Source organism: Rhamphochromis longiceps, linkage group LG12 (genome assembly GCF_057381845.1).
Source record: "Rhamphochromis longiceps isolate RC_006_pf linkage group LG12, R_longiceps_female_GT1.1, whole genome shotgun sequence".
Lineage (NCBI taxonomy): Eukaryota > Metazoa > Chordata > Actinopteri > Cichliformes > Cichlidae > Rhamphochromis > Rhamphochromis longiceps.
The window spans coordinates 6,158,076-6,182,137 of NC_140568.1; the positions used below are offsets into that span (position 1 = coordinate 6,158,076).

A 24,062-nucleotide genomic window follows, 5' to 3' on the forward strand; every position below is an offset into this window, starting at 1 on the left:
CGGCCTGTCACAAAAACACATTTTGTATAGTGTTTTTTTATTATCTTGTTAATAAAATGTATACAAATGTGTGTGATTAATCACAATGTGTTAGTGTGTAATCACCCTGAGACATGCATGCCTGTCTGTAAGAGTCAGATCTAAAGCCACTTGTGATTTGGAGATGCAGCCTGCAGATTCTGTCCAGATTATCCCAGCTCTCTTCACTATATATCCAGGCTTCACTTATCAAATCTGTAAAATTCAAGGCTGGTCCTTAAAAGTTCCCAACAATGCAAAAACTGCATAGCCACACAAGTCCCAGCGTTTCCCACCGCAGCAGCTGTGAAACGAAAGAGGAGAAAGGATGAATGAGTGTTTGCTTATCGGCTCTCCGCTCTCCCCCAAGCTGGCGTTGTTCTTGGTAGCCATGACAACGGAGATAGTCCCAGCTTTGTAAATACAGGCCCCAACACCCCAAAAAAGAAAAGAAAAAAAAAGGATTGGGATTCCCTGCGCAGACCAGGAATCCCCCTAGCAGACTGAAGACACAGATAGGACCTGAACTCAGTGAGTGTGTTCGAGCCGAGGCTCGAACCAGGGCTTGTCTGTGCTTCAAGTTGCCAGGGGCCGGCAAGTGTTCTGCGCCACCTGCCGGCCGTGGAAGCCGTGCAAATTTGCTATATTTGACTTCTCTGAATATAAATTATTTTTGAAAAGGAAAACTAATAATTTTAATGTGAGGCAAAACATGTATGGTGCTCGATAAAGATGACACGCCGACTCACTTCTTCTTCTTTCTTTTTTTTGCAAAGTTTGTTTTCATATTAAACCAGTGTCAGTGACGTCATTCTATGCGACTACCACAGTAAAGGAAAAGCCTGGATCTGTACATCTTTTTCTTTTATTTTTGTTGTCTAAAACACAAAAATCGCGAAACAGTCAGCTCACAAAGTTGCAGGTTGGTGGCAATTTGGCAGAACAGCCAATGACTTAAAACATTTAAGTGCATATATCTTGCCACAAGACATGTGCGCTAAGCTAAGTCGGCTAACTACACAGCTAATTTCATCAGGCTGCTAATGAAACATCTAAAATGACAAATGGTTAACTACACAACGGAAGTAACAGCATTACAATCACTTGATTTAATTACATTTTCCCCCCAAACTTTTGATCCAAATTAGCAAAGTACTGCAGCCATCTGAACCTTCTAGGTGTTACATGTTACAGTGTTCCACTCTGGCCAGCTTTGAAAATGGAAAACTCTTTGCGTGGTTTACTCGGTTCTGTAAATAAGGCTCCTTTCATTTGTGAGACTGTATTCCACAGCCAGTTGTCTTCTCTCCCCTTTGGTCCGCCCTTACAAGGTGAAGGTGCTGCCCACCCATGATACCAGCAAGGTGCGTGCAAGTGGATCCGGCCTTAACACCACTGGAGCGCCCACCTCTCTGCCAGTGAAGGTCACCATTGATGCCAAAGATGCAGGTGAGGGACTGCTGGCAGTGCAGATCACTGTGAGTGCATGAACCTGGACCACACAATAATGTATTCAAAGCATTGATATTTAGGTAACAGTTTTTGTTTTCTCCTGAAGGACCCAGAGGGGAAGCCCAAGAAGCAGATATCTGTGACAGCCATGATGGGACCTACCTGGTGTTTTATGTGCCAGACATGACTGACAGATACACCACTCTCATTAAGTACGGAGGAGACAAGATCCCTTATTCACCCTACTGAATCAGGGCTCTGCCCACCGGAGATGCCAGCAAGTGCACTGTCACTGAATGTTGTCCAGTGGCCAGGTAGGACTCACTTCCTTGGTTGCTTATACACTTTTAGTTTTCTTTGAAAAGGGCCCTTTAAGTCACTTGATCCATGACTTGAGCGAGCACTCTCCATTTGTTCATTTGATAGTTATTGTAGAAAAGATAAGAAATGATGCTTTAGTCTTTTTGTAAATTATAGTCAAACATACAATAAACTGAGGTATTCCCTTTGGTTAACAGAGCAATCCGATAATAAAAGTGGACAAAGCACATCGAGTTGCCACAAATATCTTTGTATATTACGCAGTGGGGCAAAAAATGAGGTGACCAAATACTTCTTTTCCACCATAATTTGCAAATCAGTTCTTTAAAACTCGGACAAGTTAGAGGTATACCTATGATGAAAATGACAGGCCTCTCTCATATTTTTAAGTGGGAGAACTTGCACAATTGGTGGCTGACTAAATACTTTTTTGCCCCACTGTATTTGATCCTGTCTCCCTCAATACTATTTAATATCTAAATGCTTGATTCATCATATTATAACAAATGTGCTGTTGTAGCTACTGACAGTGAGTTTGATTCCATTTTTTCCATCTACCAAAGAGAAATAATATCTCTTAGTGGCAGGTGGATCACACGTTGATTCTAACACTTTGCATATGACTGGGTAGGATGAGCATTTTATAAGCGCTTGTGTGGTTTTTGTTTATTTAAGGAAATACATCAGTTTCCCTTGTATTTTAAATTTGAGTGAAGATCCTAAATTGGCCCCCACTCTTCACTTTGAGAAAAGGCTAATCTGTCTTATCCCCACATGAGCACAGTCAGATATAATACAGGCTTTCACTCAGGAGCAGGAAGGCTAAAGGCTGTTTAATGTTTGATCTAACTGTGTCAGACATTTGCGTTCTCACGTGCATGGACAATATCTTGAAAACTTCAGAGCTGCAGTGCATGTGTAAAAGTGGTTAGAAAGCAGTGCTTTAACACAGGTTTTGTCTCTTTGCGTAGCTGCTCGGTCCATCCAGACTCCCCTCGATATACAACAGTGATGCCAGCAACTCAAATACAAGCTCTCTCCAAGTGATTCCTTCATCATCAACATCTGCATCCATGATCCATTAGCTCAACAGCAACATCTGTCAGCTGTGCATCCAACTCGGGGGAATCGCCTGCTGTGCTCAGCCAGTGGGCCGCAATTTCTGTGCCTTGTTGATGGCCTCGCTGTATCCTGTGCTGGAGAAAGCTGGTGAGGAGACACTGCTGGTGAGCCAGGCGGCGCTGAGCTCCATGTAGGACATCAGTAAGGCCTGTGGATACACTTCCCTCAAGGAACTGATCAATGAGAACTCTGACTACCTGCTTAATGACATATCACTCAACCTTCAGAGGCTCAGCCAGCATCCACAGGTAGTTATGAGGTGTTTTTGTTTTTAGCCCAAAATGGACACAGAAATGAGTGCTGGAGGGTTTACCCGATTTCCTTCTTTGTCTGCTTAAGCCTGTGCGTCCCTTTCAGTAAGTGATTTGAATCCACCTGACATTCAGAAGGTCGTGGTAGAGCATATCGTACGAAGGCAAGATGTCAAACACATCCAGTCCCAGGTTAGACTCCGTACCTTCTCCGGTAAGGTTCCCAGACCTAACAACAAAACTGATTATGACACGTGGCGCACACAAATTAACCTGCTCCAAAATGACCCCAGCATGTCCCCGCTGCAAATATCCAGAAAGATCCATGAGAGCCTGCTCCCACCAGCAGCTGATATAGTTAAAATGTGTGACTCACAGGTGCTATAGCGTACGGCCACAGCTTCACTCTGAGCTCCATCTCCATAGAGTGCAGACAGTGATATCTGATACTCCTTAAGACACAGGACAACAGTTTATTGAGATATTGTATTTTTTATTTCATAATATGTACTCCAACAACTCAATAGTTCTTCCCCACCTGCCTCAGGTCGCCTCCACTTAGGGAGATCCACTTAATGAGGTAAGAAACATCATCATCATCTGCAGCTTCCCAGCGCACCGTGATGTCACTGTCTGAGAAATTAGTTATCCTAAGGTCTGAAGGAGGAGGCACCTTCACTAGAAGAAAAGAATAATGTGTATGGGAATTTTTTAAAAATGGGAAAGCTACATCTTTATATCTTTCATTATTAATAACATTTACAGTACTGTGCAAAAGTCATGAGCCACACGCTGAAGTATTTCATTGGACATTATCTGTTTTTTCCAATCCTTTTTAATCCAGTTCTTGTACCTGACCATTTTCTGAGTAATGTTTTTTGTTTGTTTGTTTGTGTAAACACTTTGCACTGACCATTATTGGAGAATTAAAAAGCACCTAATTCAAGGAATATGTGTACACATAACAGAAAACTTGGGAAAGAACCAATTTGAAATCTTTAAGCACTTTGTTACTAGCGGCCTGTCACAAAAACACATTTTGTATTGTGGCATGAATAAGGCACGGCGGGACCACGGAGCGACGTTCAGAGCCAACTTTATTTGATTCACGTCACACCACACCACCACCAACCCCTGAGTCCCCGTGTTTTAACACGGCGGGCGTGATTGCGGATGCCGTGCAGGTGCGTCCGCACGGCCCCGCAGACCACGCCCCACCACATACCCCCATCGCCCGATTGAGGCCGGGGAGCAATCTGGCCGAACCTACTCCCCCCCCCCCCCGCGAACTGGGGCGAGACTCGGCCCCTAAACATCGGCGCCCCAGCCCCTGACCAAGCGACGGGGAAGCGTCCGTTCTGGTGGCCGCCCGCGCATCCAGCGGCAACGGCGAAGCTGGTCCGGAGGTCGGCCGCGTAGCAAGCGGACACGGCCCCACAGGCATGGCCGTGAGCTCCTGCACACAGGCGGCTGGGCAGACGTCAGGCGCGCAGAATCGACTGGTGGCAGCGAGGCTGGACTAGCCAGCCCGCCGATCCCCGGCCTAGCGGGGCTGTCCCGCTCCTCTGCCTCCAACTCCGGCTGCACAGGCTGCCCTGGAGCAGGGACCTCCGTCTCCCCGCACAGCTGCTCCGCCACCGCCTCCGCCACTCCCGTTTGGAGCGGCTCCCCGCACTGCGCCTCCGCCCCCAGCAGGCACAGCCCCTCGCCCACCTCTGGGTGGAGCGACTCCTCTGCCTCCGGCAGGTGTAGACCCTCGCCCGCCTCGTCCTCGGCCTCCGATTGGAGCGGCTCCTCCACCGCTCCCGGCAGGAGCAGCCCTTCACCCGGCTGCTCCTCCTCCTCCGGCAGGCTCGGACCCCCGCGTGGCTCGTCCACCACCTCCGGCTGCCGAGGTGACCCACACGGCTCCTCCACCGCTTCACTGTCCTCGGGACACACTTGTGGGGGTGGCGCCCAGGCCCAGAGCAGCGCTGCCAGCTCTGCCATCTTCCCCAGGTGGCGTTCGCTCTCCTTCCGCAGCTCTTCCTGTTGGCGACGCACCTCCGCCGCCTGCTTCCGCTGGGTGGCCGCTATTTCGGCCACCCTCTCGGCCAGCTCTTTCCTTTCCTGGCTCTGGTAGGTACCCGCCATGCCGCCTCCTGGGTTTCGGCACCAATGTGGCATGAATAAGGCACGGCGGGACCACGGAGCCACGTTCAGAGCCAACTTTATTTGATTCACGTCACACCACACCACCACCAACCCCTGAGTCCCCGTGTTTTAACACGGCGGGCGTGATTGCGGATGCCGTGCAGGTGCGTCCGCACGGCCCCGCAGACCACGCCCCACCACATGTATAGTGTTTTTTTTTAATCTTGTTAATAAAATGTATACAAATGTGTGTGATTAATCACAATGTGTTAGTGTGTAATCACCCTGAGACATGCATGCCTGTCTGTAAGAGTCAGATCTAAAGCCACTTCTTTTTTTCTTTTTTTCTTTTTTTTTTGCCTGTCCCGTTTGGCTCTTTTGCCATCAGAATTGTTGTCTAAAGGCAAAGAAAGATGCCCAACGGATTTACTTTACCAAATTGACCATCCCAGCCTTGCCGTAATGGTCCATTTGATTCACCTTTTATTGTTTATTTTATTTTGGGGGAAAGAAGGGGAGAAAGAAAGAGGGAAAGAGAAACAGCTGAGAAGAGGGACGGGGGAGAAGGGCAAAAAACAAAAACCAACAGAATGAGCAGAAAAAAAAAAGAAATAAAAAATGCATATATCGATCACCTGGATCACCTGCTGAGAAAGAAAAAAAGAAAACAAGCAGAAGAGAACAAGAGTAATAGAATAAACAGCATCACAATGATATATGGGAATATGACAGTAAATACTAAATATTAAACATTATTGTGCAGCACATAAGATCAACAGAACACAGTGTGCTTTGAGGTAGGAGCCAAAAAGGGTGTAGTTTGTGGGTGTGATCACCCATGTGTACACCTGTGAGCATGGATGCGCTTGTTTTTTTTAAAAAGGTTCCTTCATGTAATGATCTGCTAGAGGGTGTGGGGGGGGCCACAGCCCCGTCCTCCAGGGCATGAAGCAGGTATGGAGGAGATCAAAACTCCAGACATCCAGAGGCCCCCAGAACACAAGAGACCAAGGAAGACCAACAGAGGGGCAGCCGCGCCACTGTCCCAGAAAGAGCTGAGGAGAGTCCCAGATGAGGGCTCACTCAGCAGCCGCGGAGCAGAAGCCAGGGGGAGTTGCAGTGACGCGCCCGTGAGCTCCGCCGGCAGCCAGCCGTGCCTGAGTGACCGAGCCCCAGGCCGAGAGGCCGGGGGCACCCCACCTCCGAAGTGGCCCGAGCGAGCCCCAGGCTCCAGGCCCCGATAAGCGGCCGCCAAGGAGTGAGCCGGTGTGTACCTGGACGCCCATCCCCGGACACAAAGAACCACCAACGCACCGATGTCTGAGGGAGTCCGCCACTGGCAGGGGAAGTGGTGGTAGGGGGAGATAGGCCTCCAAACCTTGGAGGGCCTGAGATGTCCCCAGAGAGGTGGCGCCTGACACCCAACCTGACATATAGACACAGAAATACAGGCACACACATATACAAACATCCATTCCCACCCTCATGCTCTCATATGCACTTACTCCACACTCAACCAACGTGGAGACAGACATAAAGAGACGCTGTACACACGATCACACTCCCCAAGCGTACCCTACAAACCGGGTCTAGGTACCCTTGCCCCTGGAGGGGGAACTGCACCCAGACCCAGGTGGTATTACCCTTTTCCCTGCGGTGGGGGGAGGCAGACCGCCCCGACTCCGCAGCAGCAGGGAGGCCCCACACCCCAGACCGCAGTCGGACGGCCAACTCCTCCTCCTAGCCCCCCCCCCCCCCCCCGCTCCAGCAGGTCGCAGAGAATGGGGGTGAGAGAAGACTCCAAACCTCCCTCCACCCGCTCATTGTAGTGTTGATGCATGTGTGTTCTAAGGTGCATTTAAAACCCAGGAGGGCATGGAGCTACCTGCCAGAGAGCAGCAGGTAAGCGCATGGTCCCTCCTGCTAGCCCTCAATGTCTACCGGTATGTGTATTTAACCTTGAGAGCACTTTGTTACTAGCGGCCTGTCACAAAAACACATTTTGTATAGTGTTTTTTTTATTATCTTGTTAATAAAATGTATACAAATGTGTGTGATTAATCACAATGTGTTAGTGTGTAATCACCCTGAGACATGCATGCCTGTCTGTAAGAGTCAGATCTAAAGCCACTTGTGATTTGGAGATGCAGCCTGCAGATTCTGTCCAGATTATCCCAGCTCTCTTCACTATATATCCAGGCTTCACTTATCAAATCTGTAAAATTCAAGGCTGGTCCTTAAAAGTTCCCAACAATGCAAAAACTGCATAGCCACACAAGTCCCAGCGTTTCCCACCGCAGCAGCTGTGAAACGAAAGAGGAGAAAGGATGAATGAGTGTTTGCTTATCGGCTCTCCGCTCTCCCCCAAGCTGGCGTTGTTCTTGGTAGCCATGACAACGGAGATAGTCCCAGCTTTGTAAATACAGGCCCCAACACCCCAAAAAAGAAAAGAAAAGGATTGGGATTCCCTGCGCAGACCAGGAATCCCCCTAGCAGACTGAAGACACAGATAGGACCTGAACTCAGTGAGTGTGTTCGAGCCGAGGCTCGAACCAGGGCCTGTCTGTGCTTCAAGTTGCCAGGGGCCGGCAAGTGTTCTGCGCCACCTGCCCGCCGTGGAAGCCGTGCAAATTTGCTATATTTGACTTCTCTGAATATAAATTATTTTTGAAAAGGAAAACTAATAATTTTAATGTGAGGCAAAACATGTATGGTGCTCGATAAAGATGACACGCCGACTCACTTCTTCTTCTTTCTTTTTTTTGCAAAGTTTGTTTTCATATTAAACCAGTGTCAGTGACGTCATTCTATGCGACTACCACAGTAAAGGAAAAGCCTGGATCTGTACATCTTTTTCTTTTATTTTTGTTGTCTAAAACACAAAAATCGCGAAACAGTCAGCTCACAAAGTTGCAGGTTGGTGGCAATTTGGCAGAACAGCCAATGACTTAAAACATTTAAGTGCATATATCTTGCCACAAGACATGTGCGCTAAGCTAGCCAAATTAGTTTCTGTTAGCGAATCAAGTTCAAGCTCCTCACATATCATCATCCAGGGTACAGTCATATGCTCATGAGGAGATCCCACGCAGGTAACACTACGGCAGTGCAACAAGTTAAATATGCACACATTTTAAGCTATTTCCTAATATCTAACCATTATGATCAATGTTTGCCTGCAACCGACACAACCAACACAAATGTCATTGAAAAAAACAAAACCCTGTGATCACATGTTTCTGTTTTTCTAGAACAGAAGAAGCACAATTTAAAAAGCCAGTAGTAATAAACCTTTGTTGTTACTGCATGATTCGAATGAAGTACCTGAAGTCTGGCTGGAATAAGAAGTGGTAATCTGTGTACTGTGCTAGTGATCTGCATAATTCACCTCATCTGTTTGGATGGCAGAAGTCGGCTAACTACACAGCTAATTTCATCAGGCTGCTAATGAAACATCTAAAATGATAGATGGTTAACTACACAACGGAAGTAACAGCATTACAATCACTTGATTTAATTACATTTTCCCCCCAAACTTTTGATCCAAATTAGCAAAGTACTGCAGCCATCTGAACCTTCTAGGTGTTACATGTTACAGTGTTCCACTCTGGCCAGCTTTGAAAATGGAAAACTCTTTGCGTGGTTTACTCGGTTCTGTAAATAAGGCTCCTTTCATTTGTGAGACTGTATTCCACAGCCAGTTGTCTTCTCTCCCCTTTGGTCCGCCCTTACAAGGTGAAGGTGCTGCCCACCCATGATACCAGCAAGGTGCGTGCAAGTGGATCCGGCCTTAACACCACTGGAGCGCCCACCTCTCTGCCAGTGAAGGTCACCATTGATGCCAAAGATGCAGGTGAGGGACTGCTGGCAGTGCAGATCACTGTGAGTGCATGAACGTGGACCACACAATAATGTATTCAAAGCATTGATATTTAGGTAACAGTTTTTGTTTTCTCCTGAAGGACCCAGAGGGGAAGCCCAAGAAGCAGATATCTGTGACAGCCATGATGGGACCTACCTGGTGTTTTATGTGCCAGACATGACTGACAGATACACCACTCTCATTAAGTACGGAGGAGACAAGATCCCTTATTCACCCTACTGAATCAGGGCTCTGCCCACCGGAGATGCCAGCAAGTGCACTGTCACTGAATGTTGTCCAGTGGCCAGGTAGGACTCACTTCCTTGGTTGCTTATACACTTTTAGTTTTCTTTGAAAACGGCCCTTTAAGTCACTTGATCCATGACTTGAGCGAGCACTCTCCATTTGTTCATTTGATAGTTATTGTAGAAAAGATAAGAAATGATGCTTTAGTCTTTTTGTAAATTATAGTCAAACATACAATAAACTGAGGTATTCCCTTTGGTTAACAGAGCAATCCGATAATAAAAGTGGACAAAGCACATCGAGTTGCCACAAATATCTTTGTATATTACGCAGTGGGGCAAAAAATGAGGTGACCAAATACTTCTTTTCCACCATAATTTGCAAATCAGTTCTTTAAAACTCGGACAAGTTAGAGGTATACCTATGATGAAAATGACAGGCCTCTCTCATATTTTTAAGTGGGAGAACTTGCACAATTGGTGGCTGACTAAATACTTTTTTGCCCCACTGTATTTGATCCTGTCTCCCTCAATACTATTTAATATCTAAATGCTTGATTCATCATATTATAACAAATGTGCTGTTGTAGCTACTGACAGTGAGTTTGATTCCATTTTTTCCATCCACCAAAGAGAAATAATATCTCTTAGTGGCAGGTGGATCACACGTTGATTCTAACACTTTGCATATGACTGGGTAGGATGAGCATTTTATAAGCGCTTGTGTGACATTTTGGAGACGTTAGCTCTTTATACAGTAAAGTTAGAGTGGGATACAAAAAATATCAGGCTGATCCTGCCACGATTTGTTCCCCCGGTTCAAATCACGGAATAACAGTATCCCACTGTGACACACGCTAGGCACAGATACACCCACACACAGGTCGTTGTCATCAGATCCCACATTTATTAAGAGTGTGCACTGAATTACAACAGAACACCGTCTGACAGCGGTCGGTTTCCCCAGCGTCTCTCTCCTCCGCTCCTCTCCACCTCACTATATAAAGGAAAGGAAAACCACCATCAGTCCAAAATCGCCATCAGCTGTTCTTACCAGCATCGCCCCGTTGAGCTCACTGCACCACTCCTCCCCTGCAGCCGCGCCCCGGACCACACCTCCGCCACACCCACAGTTTATGTTTTTAATCCCATTTTGCACAGAGAAGCATTTTTTGAAAAATGTATTGATAGCAATGCTGAATATTATTACACAGTAAAAAAAACAACTACATGTAAAATTACACCGTAGGGGTGTATGTCTAAGGAGCTCAATGAGGTAGCTTGGAGCTATATCGTTAATAATTCGGAAGGTGAGCAGCAGGATTTTGAATTGAATGCGATACTTAACGGGAAGCCAATGCAGGTCAGCAAGGACAGTGGGTGATAGAGGCATTACATCGGTCTTTCCATCACATTTGTGGCTTCTTCTCCGCTGCTTCTAAGTGGAAATTGGTACATTTGACTTCACTACAATTATCTGACATCTTTAGTTGTTATTTTACAGATGAAGATTTGTGCTCATGAAACGCATGAAGTACAATTTTGTTTCTGTAGTTGATCAATCAGTTATTTGACTTGCATGAATTCAGCAACTATTATTATATGTTAAGTCTTTAAAAGTACTTACTGTTGATATTATTTTCTGTAAATTGTTCAAAATCATAAATGTGTGAGAAGCACTCAATCAGGGGCGACTCCAGCATCAAACCTTTAGGAGGGCTCAGCTCAGTCTTAATGTCATGCTTTTAGTGTTGCCTTCAAAAGAAATGTAATTTTTGGATGACCTACAGCAGTGTCTAAGAATAACAGATTTTAATATAATACATCAGCTTTACGGTGGTCACTTTAGTTTAAAACCCGATGCAATGGCACAGTCATGTTGACAGTAAATTTCAAAAACAGTTTAAGAAAAAGCAGATCAGAGGAGAAACCTGCACGGCATTGTTTCAGTCGCTTAACCACATAGAGGCAGGTCCACCAAATCATCAAGTATTTAAAGTACCATTATACAATACAGACAGTTCAAAATCCCCCTGCGACTCCACGTACCTGCACAAGAAGCAAACTGGTAATAGAGCTGATTTTAAATGACAGCTTTTGAATTCATGCAAACCCAAACACTTTGTTGTGCAGACTCAGCACAGAGACTCGTGTACACCAATTCAGAGAGTGGAGAACAGATTTGTAGTCTGTCACATCAGTATAGTGGCATTCATCCTGTTCAAGTTTACAGTGATGTGAATGTTGCTAAATGCTATTATTCACATTAATAGCAGAGTGCTACTGAAAAGCACACAACGCATCCATTTAATGCATGTAGATGTTGTGAAAAATCCACCTGATCTCTGTTAGTTCCAGTCTCTCTGTCCGCGCTTCCTCTTTGTACTGACAATCACACACAAACATTTTATATTCAACTAAAAAAATAACAAAAAAAATATGTATATATTCTTGTAATAATTATTTTAAGAGCAGTTTCGGATCATCGTTTGATAAGAGCATAGCACCCTGCTTAGTTATGAGCGATCACCATAGATGAATGTGGGCAAAGCAGAAGTGACATATATGTAGCCAGGTGGAAGGTCTTTATTATCGGACATGTCCCTGACTTTGACTTCATGTCCACTCTTACCTGTTTCTTATGTGTGCTGTGTTCCTCCATCTTTCTCCCTTTTTCTCCCCAGCCATGAAGTCTTTTGAATTTTCACTCAATAACAGCACCTTTTAAAGTTATTAGTTTTTATTTATTTAAACATATAGTAAAATTAATATAAAGTGGTACATGTTATGCACTACCTAAAGTGTGAAGTCACAGAATGATACTATTTAGTGCAGTTTTTAATCATTACCAGTCTTCATCTTAGAGCTTGTGCTCTTATTGTGCCATGATGTCTCCTTTTAAACTGTGTGGATATTCACCTCTTCTTCATCCTTCCTGTTCCTTTCACCAAACTGCTCACTCTTGTTCTCCTCTGATCTCACTTCCTGTTCTGGTTATAAGAAGAATGCAGTCAGCATGTGTCAAAGACACTCCCTTAGATTAGATATTTAACATTTTATTTATCAACTATTTTATGCACTAAATCAATCAATTATTAAACAAATATCATATTGTAGAAAAGCAAATAATAATGCACTAAGCAGTTTCATGCCACAAGAGCTAAATGGTCACTTCACTGTATTTATTTCCCACAAACTACTATACCTAGGATCTTCAAGTTTCCACTATAATTCATTAATCTGCAGCGACTGTAGAACATAAAGTATATTGACCTCTATTGCTTTCTTTATGACTTGGCCTGAATACACACACATACACATCTTTGAATAGCACAACAAATGAGGTAATTTTCCATGTGTTTTAATAGGTTTTAGTGATTTATGGGTTTTATGTATGTGTGTGTATTTTGGTCTTCAGTGTAAATTTATACAAACTGTAATTTTTTCAGATGAAAGATCCATTATTTAATGTTGCTTTATGTTGACTCTATGGAGAATAAAGCCTTGCATGAGTGTTGCTATTTTTAATTGTGGAGTGGAAGACCTACTGTACTTGTTGTTTAGTCTGTGATCTGAATGCCAAATTTAACCAAATTGAAAGCAAAGGTTACAGCTGGGATATTCCACACATTTGAAAGACTCATTGTGTAACTCAGATGTTTATGAGCTTTGATCACTCCAGCATAATAATTATCATGTAACTGCAAGAAGACTTAATGAAACTGAAACAATGCACCCTAACACAGGCATTTGAACTGTACGCTAAGGAGTGCATGAAGTGTACCTCTACAGCTGAAAAGAGTTTGACTCTATAATTTCTGGATCTACTGATTTGTTTCTGATGTATCTCTTCTTTTATTTAGCCTGTATTTGTATAGTGCTTTACTAGTCCCTAAGGTCCCCAAAGCGCTTTACACAACCAGTCATCCACCCATTCACACACTGGTGATGGCAAGCTACATTGTAGCCACAGCCACCCTGGGGCGCACTGACAGAGGCGAGGCTGCCCGACACTGGCGCCACCAGTAGGCAACGGGGGAAGTATCTTGCCCAAGGACACAACGACCGCGGCCGTACAAGCCGGGGCTCGAACCGGCAACCTTCCGGTTACAAGGCGAACTCCCAACTCTTGAGCCACAATCGCCCCATTATGAACAGAAAGATGATGAAATCCTCTTTATTTGAGAAAATGTCCTTAAACTATTTTTCCTCCTTCTTACTGAGTTTCCAAGCTACCTCTTTGTTAAGTGAATAAACTATTTGAACAAGAAAGATATCATGGCATTTATGATGATTGTGTGTGTGTGTGTGTGTGTGTGTGTGTGTGTGTGTGTGTGTGTGTGTGTGTGCGTGCGTGCGTGCGTGCGCACGCGCAGAGGGGAGGTCAAGACAGGAGCTCGCTGAGTTGACCTGGTACATCAAGTTTGGATTTCCCCAGTTATTGGTAAACAAAAAAGATTTAAACTTAAAAGATTTTGAGTTCATGCACACTAGAAAAAAAAATTCTCTTCATCACAATCATTTGTTTAAAAATATGGCTATTTTACTGATCTATGGTTATTATTAAAGAGGAAGGAAAGAAGAAGAGGAAGCCTGAGCCCAGGTTCTGTCCATTTTCATAACAAGTGACAGCACAGACATCTGAGCTTTTTCGTCATAAAGATTGTGATGTGAAGCATCAGCAGGTAAAGTGTCGTTAAAGTGTCACTTCAATAATGCTGCTGGGAGAAAGAAGTGTTGACACATACTAGTTTTGAATAAAAGGTTTAAAACACAAACAGTCGAATCCTAGGTGTTGCTTTTAAGCTTAAAGAATATAATAAGTTCTAAGACAATTCAGTTTACTTCTTACTGTCCATGTTGTGTTGTGGTATTTACTTTATCATGAATGTACGCTACTTTGTTCTAGCGACTGTAAAAAAAATAATTGTATTCATGAAATAAACTAGACTTTCACAGTCTGCATCTTCCACAGTTTTTATGCTTTTTTTCCACTCCAAGTTTGACACAACCCCACAGACAACCAGAGTTAACTAACTATGTGAAGCAATCACAGACACTGTAATGGCTGATTTTTCTAATAAACACAATCAGGTTAACATTAAGGTTTAACATTGAAGGAGATTTGTTCCATAGTCACAGTTATACTTGTATTTCCTTTACTTACATCCAACACTACTATGTTCTGTTTCAGTCCAGGTGCTGGCAGTTTATCCTTTGTTGTTTGGACAAATAAGCTTAAAGCTAAACCTTCATGTTTTTGATGGGAAAGTTTGTTAAACCATTGCTCAACTTATGTCTGCATGAGAGCAGATAATTATGATGTACTTGTAAAAAGACTTGATAAGCAGGTCACAGCTGAATCAAGGGGTAATAAAAATAAGACCACGCGGTCTCAGCACGACTACACATGCAGTGGGTTATCGCACACATTTGAAAGACTCATTGTGTAACTCAGGATGTGACCCCTTATAAAGGAGACAGAGAAGTTCTGTTGTTCAGTCAAGTAAAACCTGGTGAAAGCGCAATTCTAAGACTCTGGTCGTTGCTTAAGTGTATAGATAAAAAATCTTTTCTTCATACATTCTTTTCTTACTATATTAGTATAATCGCCAAATCGATCATTTAATATTTATCTCCTGAAACGATCTACATTAACTTTTTATCCCTAGAAATGTGTTTCCAGAGTCCCAGGTTTAGTGACTTCCTGTCCACCATCACATTAGCCGAGTAGTTGTCAAATTTGAGGGGAGCAGAGAAGATCAGACACCAGTCAGCAGGTCAGAGGCCATCTCTCATTTCACAAATCAATCACTTGATTTATAAATGGAACAAACACCCCATCAGACCAGGTAATGACCCATTATGAGACAACAGCCGTCTGAGAGGAGATGTTCTGTATCACAAAACATGGGAAACAAAAACTCTAGGCATTCTGAAATATATAAAGCTCAACAAAAAAAGACAACCATATCAGATCCTGATGTAATTCATGTTGTTGTTGTCTTTATTAGTCATTTAAAAAGAGGTCCAGAAAAAGTGTCCAGGAAGAGATTCTACTATTTATGCAGCACTGCCCCTGTGTGGCCACAAAGACACACAACAGCTTCATTTCTCAGCCTGTTGCCTTCTTTTTCCTTCATGATGTAAACAGTGAATGAACCGAAAGAAGTCAACCCATAAACTGTTAAACTGATACAACAGTCATGATGATTATGTAACAAGTTGTAGTTGACTTTCTGGTGGTCGTTTTGGTATACAATTTAAAAGCCATTTTCTTTTATAAATACACCATACACTTTGTTCTTGACCATTTCTTTTCCTCATATCCTTAACGGACAGTGGAGGAACACTACATCTAGCTTCTGTTTAACATTTATCCAGGCGCCCCCACACTGTACCTCTACAGAAACCAAGGGAGAGACAGACACACAAAGATTTCCACTTGAATCTTGATCTCAAAATAGAAAAAGTTTTATCACAAAATAATTACAAGAGCACAAATAAAAACTCGAAACCAAAGACAAATGAAATAAAAGGGCAAGGCCCTGCGACTGAACACAGCACATCTTGCACACCTTTAAAATTCACAAATTTCAGTTTTCTTTGTCAGTCTGTGGTATTAAAAAAATCTCAACATGATGACCAATGTTTGACCTTTCACCTCTAGCATAGTTTTCTCTGGATTTCAATCTGGCCACTCCTGAAATGACATTTATCAGTGTATGTACAGCATCCATTTTTGGTTTAGACAGTCTGACACAGACCGTCTCCATGGCAACCTCCGAGACTCTTCTTTTCCTAAAAAAAAAAAAAAGTCTCTATATGACCACCAACAAACCTGTTACACCATATTTTTTCACCAGCTCACCTTTGCTGAAGGTTCTCATACAAATCTAAACATCTTTTGAGAAAGTCCACATCACTCTGATCTGTAATGAAAACAGAAAAACAATGACAACACCAGCAGAGGCCTCCGACATAAACCTGGCAACATAAATCTAGATAACTTTGCTTATTTATCTCTTAAAACATTCAACAAAGATTAAAAATTCTAACAAATATACCAATATAAATATATATTCCAGAAACAGGACATTCCAGTTAGATCCTCTCCAAACTTATACTGGGCGGCTCAGCCCATCATCCACTTTCACAAAACAGAAAGCCGCCTGATACAACAGCCCCAAAAGTGACAAAAATCCACCTCCAAAAAGCAAAACTTCTCATAATGGAAAAACAAAAAAGATTGTCAATCCTATCAAACACTTTCTCTTAATCTAAAGAAATTATTCCAACATCAAACTGTACAATTTACAAATAACTACCAAGTCTCTCATGAGAAAACTCTTGTTCACATTAGAGCTGTGTGGTACACAGTACGACTGATCCCTGTGAGTGATTCATTTCACAAAGTGTTTCGGCCTGGTGGCCAGTACTTTTGAAGGAAGTTAGTAATCTGTGCATAACAGAGCCACGTCTCCATTTCTAAGCAGAGACAAATCTCTGTTTTTTAGGGAGAAGAGAGAGCCCCACATGATGGCTCGATGCCAGTAACAGTCTTTTACAGAAGTCTGCAGGCAGCCCACCCTGTGCAGGAGCCAGCTGACCAGCAGCAGCACTAATCTCCTCCAAAGAAAAGTTAGCATCCAGGACAGCTCTGTCCTCAGAGCTCAGCTGAGGAAGCCCCTGCAGCAGCTTCTCCACTCAAGCTTTATTACTTTACTCCATCCCTAACATGGTGGTGTAAAAGTCCACGGCATACTGACCTGCTCTGCATCCAGGAAAAACCACTAACGCCACATAAACTACGCTAACAACACCATACACAATTACACTAACTCATAATCAGCCTCACAACACACCACACATAAAAAAAACACAACTTTCAGCCAGACAAACCACACAGTCCACCAAACTTCCATCATTCACAAGAGAGAGGGAGAGATATAAAACGAGAGTTTAGTGGATGTGTGTTTGTGTGTGTGATACACACAATTTATGAATGTACTCTCCAATAAAGGTTATGTAGTTGATGAAAAGTGGGTTAGATTAAATGTTTACATTTCTTGTGCATGAAGTAAACTATAATATTTATATGTAAAATTCCACACCTACACCTGTGCGCCCTCACACTGCAGCACATTTTACTCCCCTGGTTGCAGAAACCATTCTATATTTTGTCACAGCTGCAAAAGAAGCTCCACTCAAAGAAACTCAAAGTTGATGGAGAGGAAGAGATTTCAGAACATGAGGCAGGAAGGTGGGGAGAGACTGAGGCGGTATGGCACACAGGAAACGGTCGAGGGCAGACTCAAACCCAAGCTCCTGCAGTGGGAACTCTAACGTTTAGTACATGTGTCCCCACTCAGCCAGGTGAGATATAGCAGAACCATCAATTCAGAGTCTGACAGTAAGGGTGAAGACGAGCCTGACTGTTGGTCTGCTCCAAAACAAGCCCATAAGCAAGCTTTGAAATAATATGTTACAAAAGTGTGAAACTGCGACATGAAATTTGATTTGAAAATGAAATTCATCCTGATCAGGAGCTGTTATGATCTAAATGGTGTTCTAGATCCAGTAAGCATTCATTCAACTTGTATGCAGCAAAATTAAAAATAAGTTACCACATGTTGTTTTTTAATTTGGTAAATAATTGATAAAATGTTAAAAGTACTGGTCGTACCTTAGCCACATGTTTTTTCTGTGTCCTGAACTACAAGGTTTCTGGACAGGGTATTTTGCTATTATGTCAACTGTTCTTGGGGTAACTCTTCATCCTTGTCCTCTGATTGCTGTATTTGGGATTCCTGTTCGCTCACTTACACTTGATTCCACACAAAAGGATATTATAGCCTTCACATCCCTATTAGCAAGACGTCTAATATTGTTGCATTGGAAGTCTGTTAAGTATCCTACTGTTTCCCGGTGGCTTGAAGATGTCATGTTTTTTTTAAAACTTGAAAAAATTAAATATACGTTGAGAGGTTGCACAGCCAAATTTTTTCACAAGTGGCAACCCTTTATCTCTTATTTTGCTAGTCTAGAGGTATTGCCTGTTTAAATCTACTTTTGTTACTGTTATATTCCTCTAATATGTTTGATGGTTGTGTTGATCTGTGTGGGACTGGGGGGCGTTGTGGTTTGTTTTTTTTTTGTTACTTTTATTTATATTTTTATATATATACATACATACATACATACACATATACACACACACACTTAGGAAAATGAAGAAAGGTTGACTGTATTTCGGTAACTACTTACAGAAAAAGATTGATGAGCAGAAAAAAAGAAACAAACTTTAATTGTTTCTGATTAGAAGCTGTACAATCCGGACTGACTTTAACAAATGTGCTATAGGCTCACCTGGAAAATAGTGAGCTTTAAAAGACTGATTTTGTTCCAAAGGCTTGCACAGACCTCAACCAATCCTAAGGCTAATTAGCACGGCTAGAATTTTAAAAACATTTGTTAAATGATGTCATTGCTAACATATACCTGTTTTAGAGCATGGTGAGTAGCGAGAATGCAAAGTTATTGTTACCTCTAAAAAGAAAAATGTGAAGATGTGATATTAGCATGAGCTATATAGTATCTCCAAAAGTTGATTCTGTTCATCTGGACTTTACGTTTTGTGGGAAAAACGTTTCGTCACTCATCCAATTGACTTCTTCAGTCTCAGCTGACTGCAGGTTTCCCCAATCTTATAAACAGTGCATGTATATGGTTACCTGCCCCCTTGCAAAACTTTGCTAGACCCGTCCCTGCACAGTTACCAGCTGTCAGTAAAAAAGGATCCTGATGTTATTTGTCTCTCAGAAACAGTTCATAACTTCCCTTCAACTTATTCATGTCACCTAAAAGGTAAACCTGTTTCTCCATCACCTGTTCAGCTCTGATGATTCAGTAAGGACATCTCCTGGCTTCATCTTCACGTTTCCCTCTCACCATATATCCAAACCGATATCATGACCAGCAGCTGTTACAGCTGTGGCTCCAGCCAACATCAGCTGATACTAGAAAGTAATATTAAATAAATTCTAATAGCAGCTGATCAAGTTTTAACCTGCTGCTGTTGTTTAGAGCGACCACCGCTGGTTTCCTCTTTCTGGCTCGAAATGCACGATAAACAAACAAGAGAGAAAAGCGATCAGCTGATCATTGATCAGTTTCATCATTTAAGTAGCAACAGGAGAGAGAGGGAGAGAGAATGGGAGAAGAAGAGGCAGCTGGCCACGTAAAGACACAGAAGAACTCCAGCTTTGTGTATTTTTTTTTTCATTCAAGCTGGACATTCAAGCACACTTTACTTTCTGAACCTTTTGTTCAGTTTCAGCAAGAGCTGGTTTTCTAAATTAACAGAGGCAATCCGACTTCGTTTGGCTGTGAAGAGTAGACCAGCACAGCTAAAAAGTCGTTCACACGCAGCAGAAGCAGGCAGAGCTGTGTTCAGTTTAAGAGAGAGGTTTTTGATACCTGAGAAGGAGTGCAGCAGCTCCATGGTGTCTGTGGCACAAGCAAGGTAACCATCAAGCTCAACTGCACTTTGCAGCCTTCTGGAGATTGGTCTGGAGAAGAATTCATCTTCATCAGATGACTCTCTTTGCTGATCCTCACTCTCATGCTCTGTCGTTTCAAGATGTTGTTTGATGTATGTCAAGGCTGTAATTGCAAGTAGATAACACAATTTTGTTATTTAAATTTCAGTGATTATTCCTGAACACAAATTTAAAAACGGCAAATTCTCAAAAAGGATTGTTTAGTATTCGGGACAGACCATCAATAACTTACAATGTATTAGGTGAAATACTCACTTAAGCATGTGTTCAAATGTAAAAATACACAAAAATGGGATCACATGAATCCTTACCAGCCTCTGTTACATCTGCTCTGTCAGTCCAGGAAGTCTTGAACTTGGGTAAGAGGACTGCAGCTGCAGCCAACTCTGGATCCTCCATCATCGCTCCAAAACGCTTTTGAAGGCCATTTTGCAGGACTCTGATGAGTGGCACGCATGTCTTGCTTGATGTCTCCAGCCTGCTAAGTTTGAACAGTAGTTGTTGGATTACTGGCAGGAGCCATCCCATAAAGGAAGTGGACTCAGACTGAAGAATGTTTGAAGCTTTCACCAGTGGCTTCATGGTGGTACAGTACTCCCTAAGGAATGCAACTTCTGCAGGACTCAACCTGTAAGACACAACAACAAAACCCACCATGACTATAACAGGGATCTTCTGATTTAATATTAAGAGTCTGCTCACGTTTTTAACCATCCATTAAGGAAAATTCACAAGATTTGCAACCATATTGGTAGGTGTCCAATTTTACTCACATTTTCACCTTGAACTCCTCACAAATGCTCCTGATGGCATTTTCCCCCTTCTCATCAATGATGCGTATTATCCTTTCAATGGCAAGGTAGGTTGAATTCCATTGTGTTGCATTGGGACGAATGATCTGTAGCTCACACTTGTCCTCTACCACTTCATTAGCCAAATGAGATCGGCCAGTTTTGTTCCAAATGGCCTGGCATTTTGCAAAGCATGCACGGGAGAGCCTCTCGTAGGTTTCATTCATGCTCTCTGCTAGGGCAGCATCAGATGTTGCCACAAGGTTTAGCAGGTGACATGCACATCGCTGATGAGACGGGAGTTGATACTCCAAACCAGAGTCTTCATCAAGAATTGCACTTGCCTCATGGTAGTCAATATGGTCAGTCAGGTCAATAGTTTCTGGGTCTGTTTCATCTTCAGCTTCATCTGCATCATTTTGTGCCCCAAACAGTGGATCCAACTTTGTCAAGGCCTTCCACATATCAGTTGTGGTTCTTACAACTTTGCCTCTAATCTTGTATTGGCAATGGATATCATCAAGCGCACCAGCAAGCATGTCAAATGTGTGAGACCCTCTCAATCTTTTGCATGCTGGTGCTACAGATCTTCTTTCCAGGGACTCTTCCTCCAATGGCATGTGACTCCAAGGTAACTTTTCTGATGAGCTGACCAACAATCAGTAGTGGTAGCAACAAATTTGACTTTATCCAATGCTGCAACCAAAGTCATCTTCATGTGATCAGCAGCTTCACAGATTCTGGCACGGACAGTGGGTCTGGAGAGGACTTTGGCTTGAGGTTGTAATGTGGTAACCAATTCTTTGAAAGATGGCTGTTCTACCACTGCAAATGGCTGTAGACCCTCACATATGAAATTGATGACAAGCATGTCAACAGTTGCTTGTGGAACATGTTTGTTTGCAGCTCTCAACATCAGGTCTGGTAACTTGGCTTGTGTATTTGCTGAGAGCTTGTTTGGTGTGGCTGTGGCCTTTCGCTGACGAGATGTTGATGCCACAGTGATATTGTACTGCTCAATCTTCGATGGATGTTTCCTCTGTAGAGATAAATATTATCATACGTCAGGTTCATACATTACTTCATAACATCACTGTGATTAACACTACAGGAAAACATTTTTAAAACATCATTCAACTAGACATGAGCTAATCTTTGATTGTTTAGCATAGTATAAAAGAGTGGTGAATTGGTCAAATTTTGCAGATATATTGCTGTATTTATTTACAAATGTAAACCAATTTTGAACGATCATTGCGAAAAACATGAATTTCTGTATACATTCCAAGTTCTGTAATCTGTATACTATCTGTAAAAAGAGTATCGACCAATGTATCAGTATCTAAATTTTTAAGTCCTTTTTATCAGTATCACCCTAAAGTTTTCAGTATTAGTCAGGTTCTAAAAATACTAAGAGAGCAAAATATGTGTATATAGCAAATGTAATTTAAGGAAAGGGATCACATACACAAAAATGCTGCCCATACAGCTAACAAATAAAAACAATCCACATTATGTTCTTTAAAAAAATATATCATATTGGGAAACATATAACCCTACTGATTAAGAGCCACGTCACTATGATAGACCTATATCAGGCCAATGATCCTGATCAACTGATCCATCAAGCGGGCTCTGGTACATGTCAGCTGAGAGCTGGAAGATTAATTTGAGATGCAGCTCAGCACTGTGTTCAAATTTTGTTTTTGTTTTTTATATAGGCCAGCTGATTGTAGGCCTGTGAGTTTTAAATGACTACAAATTTAATTTATTGTAATGACGGTGGTTATCCAAATAATAAGCTAAAACGAATTTAGCTCAATTATGCATGCACACACGCACATTAGCTAGCTCCGTCTTATTTTAATATCTCAGCCAAACTAATAACCTTAACACACATGAAAAATAAGAAGGCAATATTGTACACGTATAGTTGTAAAACCTCTTACCTCAATGTGTTTTTTTTTTTTTTTTAGATTAGACGCTGAAGTCTTGTAAGCTGAAATGACTGTAGAGGTCAAACAAAGTTTGCACTGCATCTGGACGCTGTCTCCTTTTCTCCCTCTGCACATGAAAAATTCCTCCAGGTATGGCCACGGGCACACGTCCTCCGTCTTTTCTACGTCGTTTTCATGGTTGACAGTTGTCCTCTGTCTCCATTTTGGCTTCTTTGTCTCCACATCTTCCGTCTATAAAGTAGTTTGTACTCCACCATGTAGCACCTCCAGACACCTGTGCCTGCTGCTGCATCAGAGTTTATTCTTTGCTTACGTCTTAAATTGGCCGGTGTTCCAGATCTACTGGCGTTTAGATCAACTGGCGTTGGTCGAACAGATGTGTGGCAGTCTTGCGTTTCAGTAGCTCCTACCGACAAACCAGCAAAAAAACGCCAAATGTGTCACCTGTGACACTTGTGAGGTTGTCTCAAACACACTCCGTCAGTCTTGATGCTGTTGAACAACAAAATGTTTAAAAATGTGGCGAGTTTACCTGGTGATATCCTCATGCGCGACGCGATCGCGAAAACAGCAAACAAGTAACACCACGCCGTTGTTGTTCACGGGACAGCAAGAGTAAACGATCGGGAGACTCTTGTCGTCGTTATCGTTCCCCTCGCACGGTTTATTTCTCCGAATTCAGCGTTTTTGCTTCACAACTACAGCGTGCAGTTTACTTTGTGCACTAACATGGACTCGAGTCAACCAGCGCCACCTCTGGCCAAGTGCCACAGCCTACAGCCAGATCAACCTGTGACACACATCTGCACCACGTTTGAATTCGTGTCATGCACATTTGTACCTTTCAATTGTGTCTGTTTGTGCGTCATGCAAATAAACCTTTGAAATGAATGAAATGATATCATGTATTTATTACCAGCCTACATTTGTACAAAATGCCAAATGACATACACATAAGAATCACCATCCTGATATCAATACTTTTGCCCATACGAAAAATGTCGTGAACACACTAATATTTCACCAGTGTTGTAACATCACATGTCGTTAGCGTAGTCTGTCTGTGTCTGCCCTCTGCAAACAAACATGTTAGAGTTGGTTGTGATATACAGTCTGCATAAGTGTGGTCAATCTAATAAACATTTATAAGGAGATGGCAGTTACTGTGAATGTACAGCAGGTGATTAGTAATAAACAGCCAGACAATGACTCTGACAATCTCATTCAATCTTGCAGATTGCACCTTCTGTGGAAAGTGGTACCACACGGTGTGTGTGGACTTCCCCTGTGCAGAAGGCGACTACAAATGTTGTGGGTGCTAAATAAACAGAAAAAATTGATCCCTGT

At 42.7% G+C, this 24,062-nt stretch overlaps 1 protein-coding gene and 1 long non-coding RNA gene across 6 annotated transcripts; one reads left to right on the plus strand and one right to left on the minus strand.

Moving 5' to 3' along the window:
• The first annotated feature begins 1,091 nt into the window (after positions 1-1,091).
• Positions 1,092-10,148, plus strand: LOC146656697 (uncharacterized). 2 transcript variants are annotated; one of them, XR_014913955.1, is made up of 5 exons: positions 1,092-1,467; positions 1,577-1,784; positions 2,763-4,210; positions 7,308-9,179; positions 9,260-10,148. It is a non-coding gene; the product is annotated as an uncharacterized LOC146656697 (long non-coding RNA). The 2 variants fall into 2 exon arrangements; XR_014913954.1 differs by having other exon boundaries at positions 7,308-9,150.
• Positions 10,149-10,291: 143 nt separating this feature from the next.
• On the minus strand, positions 10,292-23,449 carry LOC146656698 (uncharacterized). Of its 4 annotated transcripts, XM_085424460.1 has the most exons (7): positions 23,248-23,449; positions 22,707-23,121; positions 20,740-21,796; positions 20,278-20,594; positions 19,884-20,069; positions 16,276-16,336; positions 15,395-16,205 (listed from the first exon to the last, which is right to left on the minus strand). In XM_085424460.1, exons 3-7 carry the CDS (start codon positions 21,375-21,377, stop codon positions 16,001-16,003), a joined length of 1,407 nt encoding a protein of 468 aa, XP_085280586.1. In that variant the 5' UTR covers positions 21,378-21,796; positions 22,707-23,121; positions 23,248-23,449; the 3' UTR covers positions 15,395-16,000. The 4 variants fall into 4 exon arrangements, with proteins under 4 accessions (XP_085280590.1, XP_085280587.1, XP_085280588.1 ...); XM_085424464.1 differs by lacking the exons at positions 15,395-16,205; positions 16,276-16,336 and adding exons at positions 10,292-10,401; positions 12,324-12,394 and having other exon boundaries at positions 22,707-23,449; XM_085424461.1 differs by lacking the exons at positions 15,395-16,205; positions 16,276-16,336 and adding an exon at positions 10,292-10,401 and having other exon boundaries at positions 22,707-23,449.
• Between the last annotated feature and the right edge of the window lie 613 nt (positions 23,450-24,062).

What these genes read in the sequence shown, in the direction of transcription:
- LOC146656698 (XM_085424460.1), bottom strand. Translation starts at nt 21,377, where the DNA reads ATGCCATTGGAGGAAGAGTCCCTGGAAAGAAGATCTGTAGCACCAGCA. An exon ending in GAGGAGTTCAAGGTGAAAAT is followed by an intron (nt 20,595 to 20,739) that starts GTGAGTAAAATT and finishes TGTGTCTTACAG; the next exon opens with GTTGAGTCCTGCAGAAGTTG. An exon ending in TATGAGAACCTTCAGCAAAG is followed by an intron (nt 16,206 to 16,275) that starts GTGAGCTGGTGA and finishes TTTTTTTTTTAG; the next exon opens with GAAAAGAAGAGTCTCGGAGG.